We start from the raw sequence: 13831 nt of genomic DNA on the forward strand, positions 1-13831 counted from the left end.
TTCAGTTTAGATAATTATGCCATTGAACAAAGAGGAAAGAGCTGATTGCTGGGCAGCAAGAGACCAATATTGGGCCTGCCTAGGCGATGCCGAGGCAAAAAAGCATTTAGAACCAGAAAAAGCTTGTAAAGAACTTCAAAAAATATTTGAATCAAAATGTCCTAGTCAATGGGTAATGAGTTTTGTTAAAAATTTTCTTAATCAGCAATCCCTAATTTTATTTATCTTGTAGGTGAAGCATTTTGAGCGAAAAAGGAAATTTGAAGTATTTAAGAAAAATATGGTTGAGCATGGATTTGAGCCAATTCCAGAAGATACAAAAGACACAAAGTGATGTTCTTATTCCAGTGTTCATATTTAAAATGTTATAAGTGTGGTTGGATTGATGCAAATGAATAATGAATGTAATACCGTAAAAAAATGTCTTCGATCTTATTAAAAAAGCTTCCAGTTTCCATTTATTATAATATTTCAGTTCTACAGTTTAAACATGTATGGTAGCCTCATCTTAATAATACAATATAAATATCCAGATTAAACTTCATCGAAAATGATTTTTCAGTCTTAAATAATGATGTCGTTACAAGGCAGCGTTTTAAATTTCCCTATAGATATAGATATATCACATCAAGACAATTAAACTATGGCCAAAAGTAAAAGTTCATATTTTACAATACAAAGAACTGCGCAAGTAAATTAATTCCACCAATGAGAGGTATGATGGTGTGAATGAGGACTTGAAAACAAGTGAGCCTGTTTTCCCAGTAGAGAGAAATCATGTGCAGCAAACATGGCAATGTGAAAACATACACCATTCCTGATATAGCTCCAGTAAATCTACATAACAAAAGATAAATTAAATAAGGTTAAGGGTTCTCTTACTTCCGATGAAACACATACCTTGCAATAGTGCCAATTTTAGGCAGAAAGATCGCAAATACAACACAAAGGCAGATAATTAAGGTGTTCAGGGCAAAAATTGGCCCCCTGGCTTGTAGAGAGGTTGCTGGGAGTTTCAGTGCTGCAAAAACCTGCACTCGAATCATGTAGGCAACCAGAGGAAAAACGGTAACCAGTTGAAAAAGCAAAAATATTCTTGCAGTTACAGCCATCAGGTCCCATCCAGGAAAATTATTTAAAATATTCTAAATAATTCATTGCATCAGAAATTAAATTATTTGTAAAAAAATTTAATGTTGTCTTACATCTTCAATGCACGATTTGGCCAGCGGGAATGTTACATAGAAAACGAAACCAATGATAATGTAGGTCATGGTGACTAGCACATACGCAATCGACAAATCTCGACCCTGAAAATTTAATTTTTATATATGAACTGCAAATAATATTATCCACTCACATTATTTTCTTGGTTTTGGTTGTTTTTCATCACTGTGATTACAATGTTGTGGATAAAAAAAGAGAGCGCAAGAAGTCCAGATAATGCAGGGAATGAAGATTCAAATATCGGCGTAAAAGAAGGGCTGTTTGAGTCATGGATGTCAGCATTTATTCCCCACTGGAATCCCTTGATCCCAATAAATATGAGCAGATAAAACACCGAAAGAGTTCCTGCAACAACAAAAATTAATCAGTATGTTTTTTGCCACAAAGATGCAGTTTTGCATTACCAACTGAATTGAATTTGGTGAAAAATGTCGCATCTCTGCAACAAATCAGAGGCCCAATGAAGGGAATCAGGACCAAAGGCACAGTCGTATACATGTTCCACCACTTGTGGTACGAGTCTTCCGGAGAGGCCTGCAGAAATGAAAACAGGCTGGAGCTGTCATTGTTGGGTGGCAGAGGAACTTTTGGACACAAAACTAGAAAATGAAATCAAAATTTAAGTAAAGAAAACAATAAAATTTGATCCTTACTTGTTGAGCTATTGGCAGTGACATTCAATTCTCCAGTGAACTTTGCTAAAATTTAAAAATATCATTCATTTAATATGGCAATTTATTATCATTAGTTTTTAGTTCTTACTGTAAAAATAATCTACAGAGTAGTACAAGAAATTTGACATGAGAACCCAGTACACAATAGTGGCCCCGAGAAGCACCACAAGTGAAAAGATTTTAGCTGCTATTTCTGCCGGCCATCCAATCAATTTTTTCGACAGGTCTGGTACTTCAGTATGTTCACCGCCTGTAAAATCAAATAAATAATTACTGTTGAAGCTCAACTGTTGATTACTAATTTTATTACCATGCAACTGGTTGATTTTAAGTAGGCGCCATGTGGTGTAAAGACAAATGGTACTCATGAAAAGCATCAGTATGAGGCCTCCACCGAGCCCCGCTTGGGAAACACCCCATGGCATGGAAAGCAGGGAGGAGCCCATAATAGTATTCCATATCGCAAATCTGAAAATTAAATTCATATTAAAATAAGTCAACTTAAATCTATTTTCAATGTGGTTGGTTAACAATATTCGAATAAAATATTAGCGACATGCAAAAATAATCACGGCGGGGAGATGCATGCATTGCTCTTGGCGACTGTCTCGTTGTCATAGCAACCAAATAGGTCACTGAACCCAATGTGCATAAGGCAAAAAAGTTGTGCACAAATTGCACGGCGACGATCTGACCTCAAGTGCGCAGCTATTTTAAGTTTGATCGATTTTCCTCAAACGACTGGGGTGAAGAACCGCAAAATGAATATACTTTTTATCATTAATTACCTCAAATATTTCAAATTTGATTTTATCCAAACCAAATTGTATATTATATTATAATAGCAGAAACAGGCATTTCATGATATTGAAATAAGACTTCAAGTAATTTTGAAGAATAGCCTGTCATTATCCTCTCGTTTCAGGTGCAAATTACACAAGCCAAGGTCAAGATTTATTGCGCGCTAAGCACAGACGGTGCACGCCAATTGCAATTTTGAATGTGGCCAAGGTACGCGCATGCACTGATGCTGAAAACACCCACCAGAGCCCTGCAACTTCCGAGCGGAGGCTCCAGTCGTCCACGAAACCATGACCTAGGCCGACGCTTGCTGCAGTCAGGCAGGCCAGGTAAGTTACAATTATTATTACTCCTCATGAACGCAATCACATGTACGGAATCACACTTTTTACCAACCTACTTGTCAATCAAGTTTTCAATTTCCCTTCACAAGACCTAGTATTAGGTCGTTTTAATTGGAGCGCCGTCAATCTATTTTAAATTTTAATCCACCAAAAGGGGTGATTATTTTTAGACACTTTCATTTGCCAGACACTTTCTTTCAGACTCAAATACGTGCAAAATTTCTGGGTTAATTTCGTTCCATATTTAAACTGAATGCAAACCAGTTTTTGTGATGTTTTGTTCTTTTATTAGTATATGGGCTGCCTGTTGCTTTTATTTTTTCAAGGTAAGTGCGTTTTGAAATAACAGTCTGCAGAGTGAAAATAAAAAATTGCAAAGAGTGCAGCTGCGTTCAAGGACAGTGGCTTGCAGGATATGTACTTTGGCAGTCATTTATTGCTCGGAATTGAAATTCAGACAATAATTTAAAAGGTGAAAGGCAACCTTGCAAATTATCGGTGAAAAATAAGTCTGAATATTTGAAAGTTTCTGCTGAGATAAAAATAACTGTCCTTCCACAGATAATGAAAAATTACCAAATAAAGTTATAATGACAAAATCTTAATAAAATTAATTAGTTTTTAAATTGAAGCAAGCAAGCCATAGGAACCTATAATTTTTTTCTCTCGTGCAAAAAATCAATCAACGTGAGCTTGCAAAAGAAAACCGCATTTATTAGCAAAGCGCAGAGACGAGTGCGACCTGCAGACGACCTCAAATTGATCGATCTGGGCTGCATGCGTCTGGTGTGTGCGAGTGCACCGACTTGGTCTAGACACCAGAATCATCTCCACTCCGCGGGGCCACCCACCCCCGCTGCCATGATTGTGCCGCCGTTACGCGGCGCCCCTTGCGACGAGGGGCATTCAACCCTCGCCGGCAGCCGGAGTGGGAGAACAAAACTTGGCGTTCGCTGTTGCCGACTGAGCAAACCCTATATTCGCTCCACTGCAAATGATAAAAAGAAACGACGTTTTGCGCAATTTGATACATTCGTTCCCGCGTGATAACTTGATACGGGCTCGTGCTTGTCACATATGTATCAAATTTGTGTGTTCCCCTTTTGTGTTGGATTAGCGTCGACACAATTTTTTATATCAAATTACTTTAATGAGTGAGGCAGTCGGACGCATTTTAATTACCAATGTTTTACAATCAATTTAAAAATTTTTGGCAACTAAAAATTTAAATTTAGAAAATCAAGGAAAATCGAAAGATGATTGCTGAAAATATAGCTTGGATTTTTAATTTTTTAGATAAATAATTGATTCAAAATATTTATAATTATTTTGAAATTTTCAATGCAATCTTTGCAATCTTTAAACGATACTTTACCTCCCTAAGTCCCAACATAACATTGCCTGCGGAATATTCTTTAATTTATCTAATACTTTGAACTTGGTTCTCATTTTCTCATTTCACAAGTATGTCCTTAAACGTATCCCTCCATTTTTTTGTATAAATAAAACTTTGCCATTAAAATACAAAAACGTGTAAAAACCTTTGGTCAGATATTAAAAAAATTTAAAATAATAAATCAACAAAAAAATTATTACAATTTTGACAAAGTGAGCCATAAATTCAGTTAAATAGAGGAGATTAAGTCAGGGTTATCACGCCGGTCAAGTATGATTCAATAAAAGCGTGCAGACCAAGTCATAAGTGCTAAGCGTGACACATGAGCAATGAAGACAATTGTTTGTCGTACTAATAAAAATCTCGCATCCGTATGCACTCACATAATTTTCAAATCAATATGCTCTCATAAGAAATGGGTCAATGTGTCGCGCAACTGAAAGTGCGGAAAAATCGCGAGGCAAAAAGATCATGGGCAAATTGAATGGTTGCAAAAATAGCCATGGCCGACCGCTCGCAAGTGTCTGCTCGGAGATAACCCCACCACAAGGTCAAGAGACGCCTAATCATGTCATTGCGATGTTGCAGCGAAAAAATATATTTACGCCCAAAGAACATGACATCAGTTCTATTAATACTTATTGAATTCAAAGTCTTAATACAATCAAAATTCAACTCACATTGTGACAATGCTGCTCTGCTTGCCAGAAGGCCGGTCAGCGCCAGGAATGTACGGCAGAAAAAACGTCGGCGGAATAACATGGTCGGGGATTATCTGCACAGAAGAAAATAGAAATTAAATTAACAAGACAGCTCGGGCAGTAAAATTTAATAGCAGTTGAGCATGTCAGATATTGGCTTGGTTTTCCATTGCCACTTGTTGCTGAATTTACATACTGGTTATAAAACAAGCGGCCTAAAAAGTAATTATGACAAACAAGATCATTTGCATTTTTTTTCACACAATTTTTTTACAGCCGTACGTGAAATTAGAAATTACAAATTTTTCTCGGCTCTGCCAACGGATATCACGGCAGAGCACGACTGGCATAATCAATAGTCACATGAGGCACAGAGACTGACTAAAAAAGGCCTTGAAAAAGAAAATAATAACCTGTTTATGACTTTGGCGTTGCTCATAGAATGTAAACATTTGACAGGTGCAAAAAAATGGTTCAGAAAAGGAATAATATTTCATACCAAAGCGGGTTCCTCTTCTGTTACTGTGCTTCGTAATTTATTGTAGTACTGGAACCTGTTGTAAGTTGCTGACGACGATTCATCTATCTGCCCCGATATTCGCCTCTGGGTTTGGTAATGAAACGGGCGGCGACTGCAAGTAGAAAGATGGATTTTTGCTGACTATTTAATACCAAATACATGTCATTAAGAAATTTGAAGATTGATATTAAAATTAATCTTAAGAATAATTTTAATTTTTCTAAAATTATGTTTGCATACAATTGAGTTAACTCTATTTTAGCAAGTAAATACAGACATGCTTGTTTAAAAGAAGATTCCAAATTAAAATTATTTAACAAAAAATCTTTTAACTATACAAGGAGAAAAATTTATGTTATTTTCGGTTATTTTGTTATTTAATTTTTAATTTTGTTAGTCGCTCACTTGTTAGTATAGGTTTTTCGTAGGAGCTCTCTAGTCCTTTGGTAATTAGCGACATACTCCATGTCACTTGTTTCCGAGTCGGGAAACATACACACAGGCATACTGTCAAGAAGCCAAAACCAAACTGAATTAGGGTCAACGTTCTACAGAAAATAAAGGAAGTGCCGAGGAATTTGATCACAAATCAGGAGCAAAGGTTAGATCAACAAGATAGTATAAATCAAAATAACAAAAGATCTGAGGGGTTAGATCAACGCACGTGTAGCTGTTATTGCTGGTCCTGCTGGTGTCTGATGACAGAAGTGGCTGGGACTCTCCTCCAGAGTCGGTCGTTTGGTCTTCGAAATTGTTGGGTGGATAACGCGAAGGATGTCTTCGCGGCAAACGCGGTCGCTCCGACATTGTTCTCGAGGATTATTTGGCTCACAACTTTCTAAAATTCGATTTGAAAAAAAATTAAATCCTGAGGAAGAATGTTTGGCAGCTGCTTTTGCATAAAAGAGGGCTCAGCGAGAGACGCCTTTGAAGTGAGAAAGCTGCCGAGGGAAAAGTGAATGACGGATTAGTTATTCAGCACCAACCGACAAGAAATCCACGGCGAAAATTCGTTGGCTGGCAGGTGCTTGGAACCCTCCAGAGTCAGTCACCAAACTGCAAGACCACCGGCTTGCGAGCAAATCGCTTTTATGGCTTATGTATTTTTGCACATTTCGCCCAGCTGCCCCATTGCTATTTTACGTAAATAAAGGGGGAGGAGGCATCAAGTTGCCATCACGTGGTCACGTGATGTCGTGTTGACCAATCAGAGGCGAGATGGCGAATTCTGCAAGAAACAATTGCGAAAGGGAATCCGGCAATGGCGCTAAACTTGTAATTTGTGGAAAAGTAAGCAAATAATCTTGAATTGCCTGCTTTTCCGTGGATGCCCGGCTCGGAAAAGCGCTTCCGGTAGCACAGTGGAGCCCTGTCGGCGCATCCACGCCCTCAGTAGCGGGCCCAATGATGAAGGCGCACGAGTCACCTTGAGGCGCGATGCGAGTGCCCTTGAAGGTCATATGGCAGCACCGGCAGCCGGCTGCAAGGACTGGCGAACACTTTCGGGTCACCTAATTTCGCCCGCAGTCGCGTCCGCCGTATCAGAGTGAAGTGACCCCGCTTCGTAATGGCTTACTCGTCCAAGAAAGTGCCAACTACCGTCTTCGACGGTCAGAAACCCGGCACCAGCGGCCTTCGAAAGGCGGTCAAAGTCTTCCAACAGCCTAATTACACTGAAAATTTTGTCCAGAGCACTTTGAATGTGCTCGGAGACAAATTAGCCGGCTGTACTCTTGTTGTCGGTGGTGACGGTCGTTTCTTTGGCAAAGATGCTGTCAAGATCATCATCAACATGTGTGCTGCGAATGGGGTGTGCTTTGATTTTTATTTATTTAATTTTTTGAAAATATCTAATAATCAAAATTTTTATTAAAAACAACAGCTTATAGAGAATGGAATTGTTTTATTGCCACGAGTACGGTCATGTGTACTCACCTGCATTTTTCCCCATCCTAAATTTTTGTGAAATTTTGTTTAATTTTTTCCTGAAAAATATTTAATTTTACATTTCTATTTTTTGTCGACAGGTCGGTAAACTCTTGGTCGGCCAAAATGGGATCCTTTCAACCCCTGCTGCCTCTTGTTTGATCCGCAAACACCAGACAGCAGGGGGTATAATCCTGACTGCAAGTCACAACCCTGGAGGCCCTGACGCAGACTTTGGCATTAAATTTAACACTTCCAATGGAGGTTTAGGATTTCAAAATGCTTTTTTTTCTTCTTTACTTAGCCTTTTTAATTTTCCAGGCCCTGCTCCTGATGCTGTCACCAATCAGATTTACTCTCTAACCACAAAAATAACCGAGTTCCTCATCACTGATACACCTGTGGCTGTTGACTTGTCCAAGATTGGGACCAACACATTCACCATCGACAGCAGCAAGCAATTCACAGTCGAAGTCATTGACTCTGTAGCCGACTACCTTCAGCTGATGAAAGAGATCTTTGACTTTGCTTCAATAAAAAGTTTGCTCAGTGGCTCCTCAGGAAAACCTTTTAAACTGCTGCTGAATTCAATGCATGGAGGTAAAAAAAAATTGAAACATTTTAAATTCTGAATATTGCGGATATTAAACTTGTAAACGTTTTTCAGTAACTGGCCCCTATGTTCGACGCATCTTTGTTGACGAGTTAGGTGCTGGCGACGACTGTTGCGTCAACACCACCCCGCTGGAAGATTTTGGGGGTCATCACCCTGACCCCAACTTGACCTATGCTGCAGATTTGGTAAAGGCAATGGCCGAAGGAAACCATCACTTAGGTGCTGCATTTGATGGAGACGGAGTGAGAAAAGCAAACTTTTTTAAAAAAAAATAGTTTTTTTAAATGCAAATTATTTTCAGGATCGAAACATGATCTTGGGAGAAAAGGCGTTCTTTGTCACTCCATCTGACTCTTTGGCAGTCCTGGCAGCAAACCTTGAATGCATTCCATACTTCAAGAAGACAGGAGTCCGAGGCTATGCTAGAAGTATGCCCACAGCTGCAGCAGTTGACAGGTATTTGGACAAATCTAATTTATTTAATCCATAACTTATTAAATATCAATTTAGGGTTGCAAAGGAAACTGGAAAAGAATTCTTCGAAGTTCCAACTGGCTGGAAGTATTTTGGTAATTTAATGGATGCTGGCAGGTTGTCCCTCTGTGGAGAAGAAAGCTTTGGGTATATTTTTTTACCTTAATTTGTAAATTTCTGAAATTAAAATTTAATTTGCTTTTTTAGTACCGGTTCTGATCACATCCGAGAAAAAGACGGTATTTGGGCTGTGCTTGCTTGGCTCTCAGTTTTGGCGCACACTAGTCTTGGTGTCGAACAACTCTTAAATCAACACTGGGCCAAGTTCGGCAGAAATTTCTTTACCAGGTAATAATTTCTCAAAAGGAATTATCACTTTAATTATAAAGCAACTTCCGTTTAGATATGACTACGAAGGTTGTGAGTCGGACCCCTGCAATAAAATGATGTCCGAGTTGGAGGCAAAAGTGAAAGAAGCCTCATTTATTGGAACTCAACTCACAGCCCCTTCCTCCGGCAAAATCTACACTGTGGCCACAGGGGACAACTTCGAGTATACCGACCCCATTGACAAAAGCGTTGCAAAGGGCCAGGTAGATAAAAAATTCTTTAGATAGAAAATGAAACTAATTAAATATTTTAGGGAATCCGAGTGCTGTTCTCAGATGGCTCAAGGGTGATCTATCGCCTGAGTGGAACCGGCAGTGCTGGTGCCACCGTTCGTCTTTACATCGACAGTTACGAGTCGGACAGCTCAAAACACTCATTGGCTGCTGAGGTAGGAATTTTCTTAGTAAGAAGCTTTTCAAAATGGCACAAATTTATATAAATTTATAGGTAATGCTGGGTCCTCTAGTTGAAATTGCGTTGCAGCTTTCTCGTCTTGAGCACTTCACGGGCCGCTCAAAACCAACCGTCATCACGTAATCAGTGTTGTGAGTACTTGATTGATTTGTGCCATGCTTTCTTGTCAAAATTTAGAGGTAAGAAATAGTTGTAATGGTTTGTAAGGTTACAATCACTCTTCTTAAAAGTATAATAACTAACTCTTCACCGTGTCGATAAATTTATCTCACTGTTACCTTCATGTAATCCAAGCAATCCTTCTCAAATTCTACCTCCTCTCATTTAAGTTTTCCTCTCCACGATCAATATTTTTTACAGTAGTATAATATGCACTTGTAGCATTGTGAGAAAAAAATGATTAACTTAACTACAAAATAGAAAATTTCTTAGAATATGGTGGTTGGTTAAGATGATAATAAGAAAGTCTTAAATATTAGAAATAAGCAAAATAAGTTATTTCATTTTCACTTGTTGTTTCAAATACTTTTGATGTATCGTATCCATGCCACAAGTTCTATAAATTTGTCTAATGTTCGTGAGCGCCAATGAACTGAAATTCATTTTTGTATTGGAATAGATATTTTTGGATTGTAAGGGACAAGCACAAAGAATTTATTCATTAACTATTGCTTAAATATTATCTCCGCAATCAATTATTTTAGGTTTTTTTTGCAATCAAATGCTTAATTGTAAATATTGCGAATTTCGCCAATGTCTGCAGATTTTCAGCTAACAATTAAATATCTCTTTAGTAATTTGATAAGGGAAGGCAGCAGACATTGCCTAGCAAACTGCTGGATAAACTTGATTTTAAACTTTTAAGCTTTTTGTTTTTAAAACACAAATCACTACACGACTTGAATTGGCCATGCGCATATGCAAAACAAAAATTCACATTGACATCTTTTTAAAACCATTATTTTATGAATTGTTGAAAAAAAAAAATGGAAAAATAATGAGGTGACGGATTAAAAAAGTAGCCACTTTTAAAAGTATTTTAAAGCACCTCGCCATAAAAAAAAACACATAACAATCATAATACCAAACAGGATAGGGAAGGGAGGAATGAAAACTGCCAAGCAAAGCTGTGAAAAGGATATTTTTGTGCAACTAGATTTTAATGATGATCATTTGATATGCAATGATTTAAAACAAAAATTTCAGCAAGGTCAGCAAATTGCTGCCCTGCATGATTGAATAGACTTGAAAAAAATAAAATATAAAATTGAGTCTTTAATCTATTTGTTTTTGCAAAACATGGGTGTATTCAAATTTCAAATTAATTTACAAATTCAGCTCTCTTTTAAGAACAAGCAAAATAAATGTAATTGTAACTATGCGACCAGCAAAGAAGTGTTTACATAAGAATTTTTGTAAAAGAGAGTTTGACCAGTTTCGCAGAAATTCTGCCAATACAAAATTAACGTCTTTTTTCAACATTGGCTCATCTTTGAGACGTCATCAAGCCCAGAGAGACTTTTGCATATAATCAGTAGCAACGTATTTAAAATACTTTTAAACCAAAACTCTTGTAGTAGGAGAGTGACATCCCTGGCGCCGACAGCCATGAGCGGCGCCGGGTCAGTGACCAGCCATGACTGCCTGTTGTTGTATGATAGACTGGACTTTCTCTACTCGGTATCTGCTTGATCCGTAGTTTGTAGAAGAGCCCCTCAGTGACGCGACCCGCGAGGCCGACGGAGGTGGCCCTTGCTTTGGTTCCAGTTACTCTCTCTTGATTGTGCACCATTTTCAATCCACTCGCTGTGACGCACCAAATTGCACTCACCGTAGCTAGATTTCAAGCTCTCGGGCTGCCTGGTCAAGATGCACGTTGTCTAATTTCTTGTACATTCAGGATATGTACTGAGTGAGGCAGTCTGCAGTGCGCTTATTGTAAATAAAATACTTTTTCCTCTCCATCTAACTTTTCTATGCTTGCTGTCTTTAGAGCAATCTCTGAAATTGTAAAAAATAATGTTGTAATCTATGTGCTTGCCCCTTATTGATAATTTGAAGTTATGGAAGATGTTGGGAAAAATGAATTTCAGTTCATGGAAATAATTTTTGCGTAGTAAAACAAAATGAACAAGGGCTAATATAATCGCGTCCATTAAATGTATACTTTTGATTTTTAGTTGATGGCGTTATGTTTGGAAAATGTGTGTGGCAATCAAATACAAGCCTAAATACACATTGTTTTTCTTCTATTAAATGAGGTTTTGATAAGTGTGATTGTAGGCGTGGCAAATAAATTAAACTAGTTGTGAAATAATTTACGACTTTTTGTGTGCATTTAATTTTTAATCAAAGACCTTTTTATTCGTTTTCTTTAAATCCATTTGTTTATTTTATCTCTCTTGGTAGATTCGTATAGAGCCGTACAAAAATCATCATCACTCTGAATACCAACATGAAAATACATTTTTTACAAGGGTATATGTACACAAGCTCTCATTATTGACACAATAAATAACTCTGATAATATCGACTTTTGATTAAACATAATTGTTTGTGTGAACTATCTTACAATAAATGCGCGCTGAGGGTTTCTCTTTGTCTCTTCTTCTTCCGTGATGTAAAAGAGCAGTCGTCAGAGATGCGCACACATTTCACAGAACTATGACTTCAGTGTAGGACAGCTTTTTGCTAATTGCAAAGTCAAAGAAGAGTTCAAAGATTACACAAATCTGTTGAGTTGATTGTACAAGGTCTGCAAGCAGTAGTCAAGCTGAGGAGCTGTTGGTCTTTCCTTCGGACTAGTTGACCAGCAGTAGGCCATTGTTCCAAACCTTAAGAGCAAAAAATAATTACATTATTGCTTCAACGAGATTTTAATGACAAACTTACAGTTCATCTGGACAATTCACCGGTTGGATGAGTCTGTAGCCGTTTCTCAGATAATCAGCCATCTCAAAGGGATCAACCTCTGCATAGGGTTGCTGCGCTAGTGTGGCAAGTTCCCATAGCAAAACTCCATACGCCCACTGAAGATAAAGTTTTGAATTAATTTAATTCTGTTTAATTAAAAAAAAATCCGCAAAAAAAATTAATTATTTAAATACATTTTGGACATTATTATAAAAAATTATATTCTTACCACATCAGACTTGGTTGTGAACTCATGATGAGTCAAGGCCTCCGGGGCCATCCACTTGACGGGCCGGTTCTCGTTGTCGCCCAAACAGTGGTAATCCATGGGGAAGAGATCTCTGGCCAGAGCGTTGTCTGCTATTTGAATTCTTAGGCTGCTATCAACCACGCAGTTTCGCGCGGCAATATCCTTGTGGATGATCTGCTTTCTGTGCAGATAGTGCAGACCAGCGTTGATTTGGAGAGCCATGTCTACCAGCTGCTGAGTGGTCAGCGAGTGGGACATGCCGCCCTCGCCATTGCACTGCCGACACTGAAGTAGGAACCTGAAAAACAGAATTTTTTTTAGACAAATTTAAAAAATTAAATTTTGATTTTACCTCTTGAGATTTGTGTAACCCTTGTAAGGGTATATGAGGAAGGGAGCTGTGTGGTCCTCGATGGACACCCCTCTGACTGCAAGGAGATTGGGGTGCATCAGGGCGTACATTGACATGCCCTCCTGCAGGAGCAAGGACACTTGAACTTGTGACGCATGGTCAGCCACTGTCTTTACAATGACCTCTTCCTCCTCCATGGTATGAGAGTCAGCATAAGAGCCCAGGTACACCCGGCCAAAGGTTCCTTCTTGCACCACACTTTGCAGTCGAACTCGACACCTGCAAATATTTAATATTTAAATCGCTGATTTAAAAAAAAGTTAAGAAATTATATATCATATTTCTAAAATATATAAATTTTTATGCATTTATTTTTATTAATTATTCTAATGCAATACAATTTACCTTTGGATTGTGAGTTCTACGATTCTCTCATGCAAATCATGCGTCCGGTCATCCCTGCTCGTAATGATGGATGGCGCCTGGCAGACCGATGCGGCCGAGGCAGCGCCACCAAGGACAGAGTGTGCAGATTCGTGGTGCCTTGAAGGTTGCCGTCGGGAAGAAAAACTAGCGTAGCTGCTGGCGGCCGACTTGGCAGAGCTGGATCCTGCTGGGGCGATGATAGGGGCGCCGTGGTGGAAGTTGTTGGGGGTAGGTGTCGGCATCACAGGGGGCGGCAGCATGTAGGCGTTGGGGTGCAGCAGGGGGCCGGTCAGTTGGGAATTTGCAACCATGCGTGAATCACTGCAACAATTAAGAAGAAAATAATCAGATAAGTTACAAATTTCATTTTCAATTTTTTTATTTTTGAACACAAAGTTTTGTGATTT

The 13831-nt window shown here is 38.5% G+C and overlaps 3 protein-coding genes across 4 annotated transcripts in view; 1 reads left to right on the top strand and 2 right to left on the bottom strand.

Annotated features, from left to right (window-relative positions):
- Positions 1–430: 430 nt before the first annotated feature.
- On the bottom strand, positions 431–7041 carry LOC132201369 (neutral amino acid transporter 9-like). 2 transcript variants are annotated; one of them, XM_059627493.1, is made up of 13 exons: positions 6650–7041; positions 6328–6501; positions 6069–6170; positions 5643–5775; positions 5123–5217; positions 2212–2369; positions 1990–2151; positions 1881–1925; positions 1632–1826; positions 1361–1572; positions 1206–1310; positions 901–1145; positions 431–837 (listed from the first exon to the last, which is right to left on the bottom strand). In XM_059627493.1, exons 2-13 carry the CDS (start codon positions 6468–6470, stop codon positions 669–671), a joined length of 1764 nt encoding a protein of 587 aa, XP_059483476.1. In that variant the 5' UTR covers positions 6471–6501; positions 6650–7041; the 3' UTR covers positions 431–668. The 2 variants fall into 2 exon arrangements, with proteins under 2 accessions (XP_059483476.1, XP_059483477.1); XM_059627494.1 differs by lacking the exon at positions 6069–6170 and having other exon boundaries at positions 6650–7021.
- LOC132201370 (phosphoglucomutase) lies at positions 6920–11807 on the top strand. The gene is made up of 10 exons (XM_059627495.1): positions 6920–7473; positions 7691–7853; positions 7911–8189; positions 8257–8447; positions 8507–8661; positions 8716–8826; positions 8887–9027; positions 9083–9272; positions 9323–9457; positions 9517–11807. Exons 1-10 carry the CDS (start codon positions 7231–7233, stop codon positions 9604–9606), a joined length of 1698 nt encoding a protein of 565 aa, XP_059483478.1. The 5' UTR covers positions 6920–7230; the 3' UTR covers positions 9607–11807.
- Positions 11808–11846: 39 nt separating this feature from the next.
- The window catches only part of LOC132201368 (tyrosine-protein kinase Dnt), a 46700-nt gene continuing 44715 nt past the window's right edge, over positions 11847–13831 (bottom strand). Inside the window, exons 5-9 of the mRNA XM_059627492.1 lie at positions 13404–13745; positions 12999–13277; positions 12626–12944; positions 12376–12512; positions 11847–12317 (exon numbers count right to left, since the gene is read on the bottom strand). Of these exons, the coding sequence (XP_059483475.1) occupies positions 12206–12317; positions 12376–12512; positions 12626–12944; positions 12999–13277; positions 13404–13745 (1189 nt within the window). The 3' untranslated portion in view covers positions 11847–12205. The remainder of the gene's footprint in view (positions 12318–12375; positions 12513–12625; positions 12945–12998; positions 13278–13403; positions 13746–13831) is intronic.

The sequence above is a fragment of the Neocloeon triangulifer genome, unplaced genomic scaffold (assembly GCF_031216515.1).
Source record: "Neocloeon triangulifer isolate White Clay Creek 2 clone unplaced genomic scaffold, ASM3121651v1 ptg000014l, whole genome shotgun sequence".
Taxonomy (NCBI): domain Eukaryota; kingdom Metazoa; phylum Arthropoda; class Insecta; order Ephemeroptera; family Baetidae; genus Neocloeon; species Neocloeon triangulifer.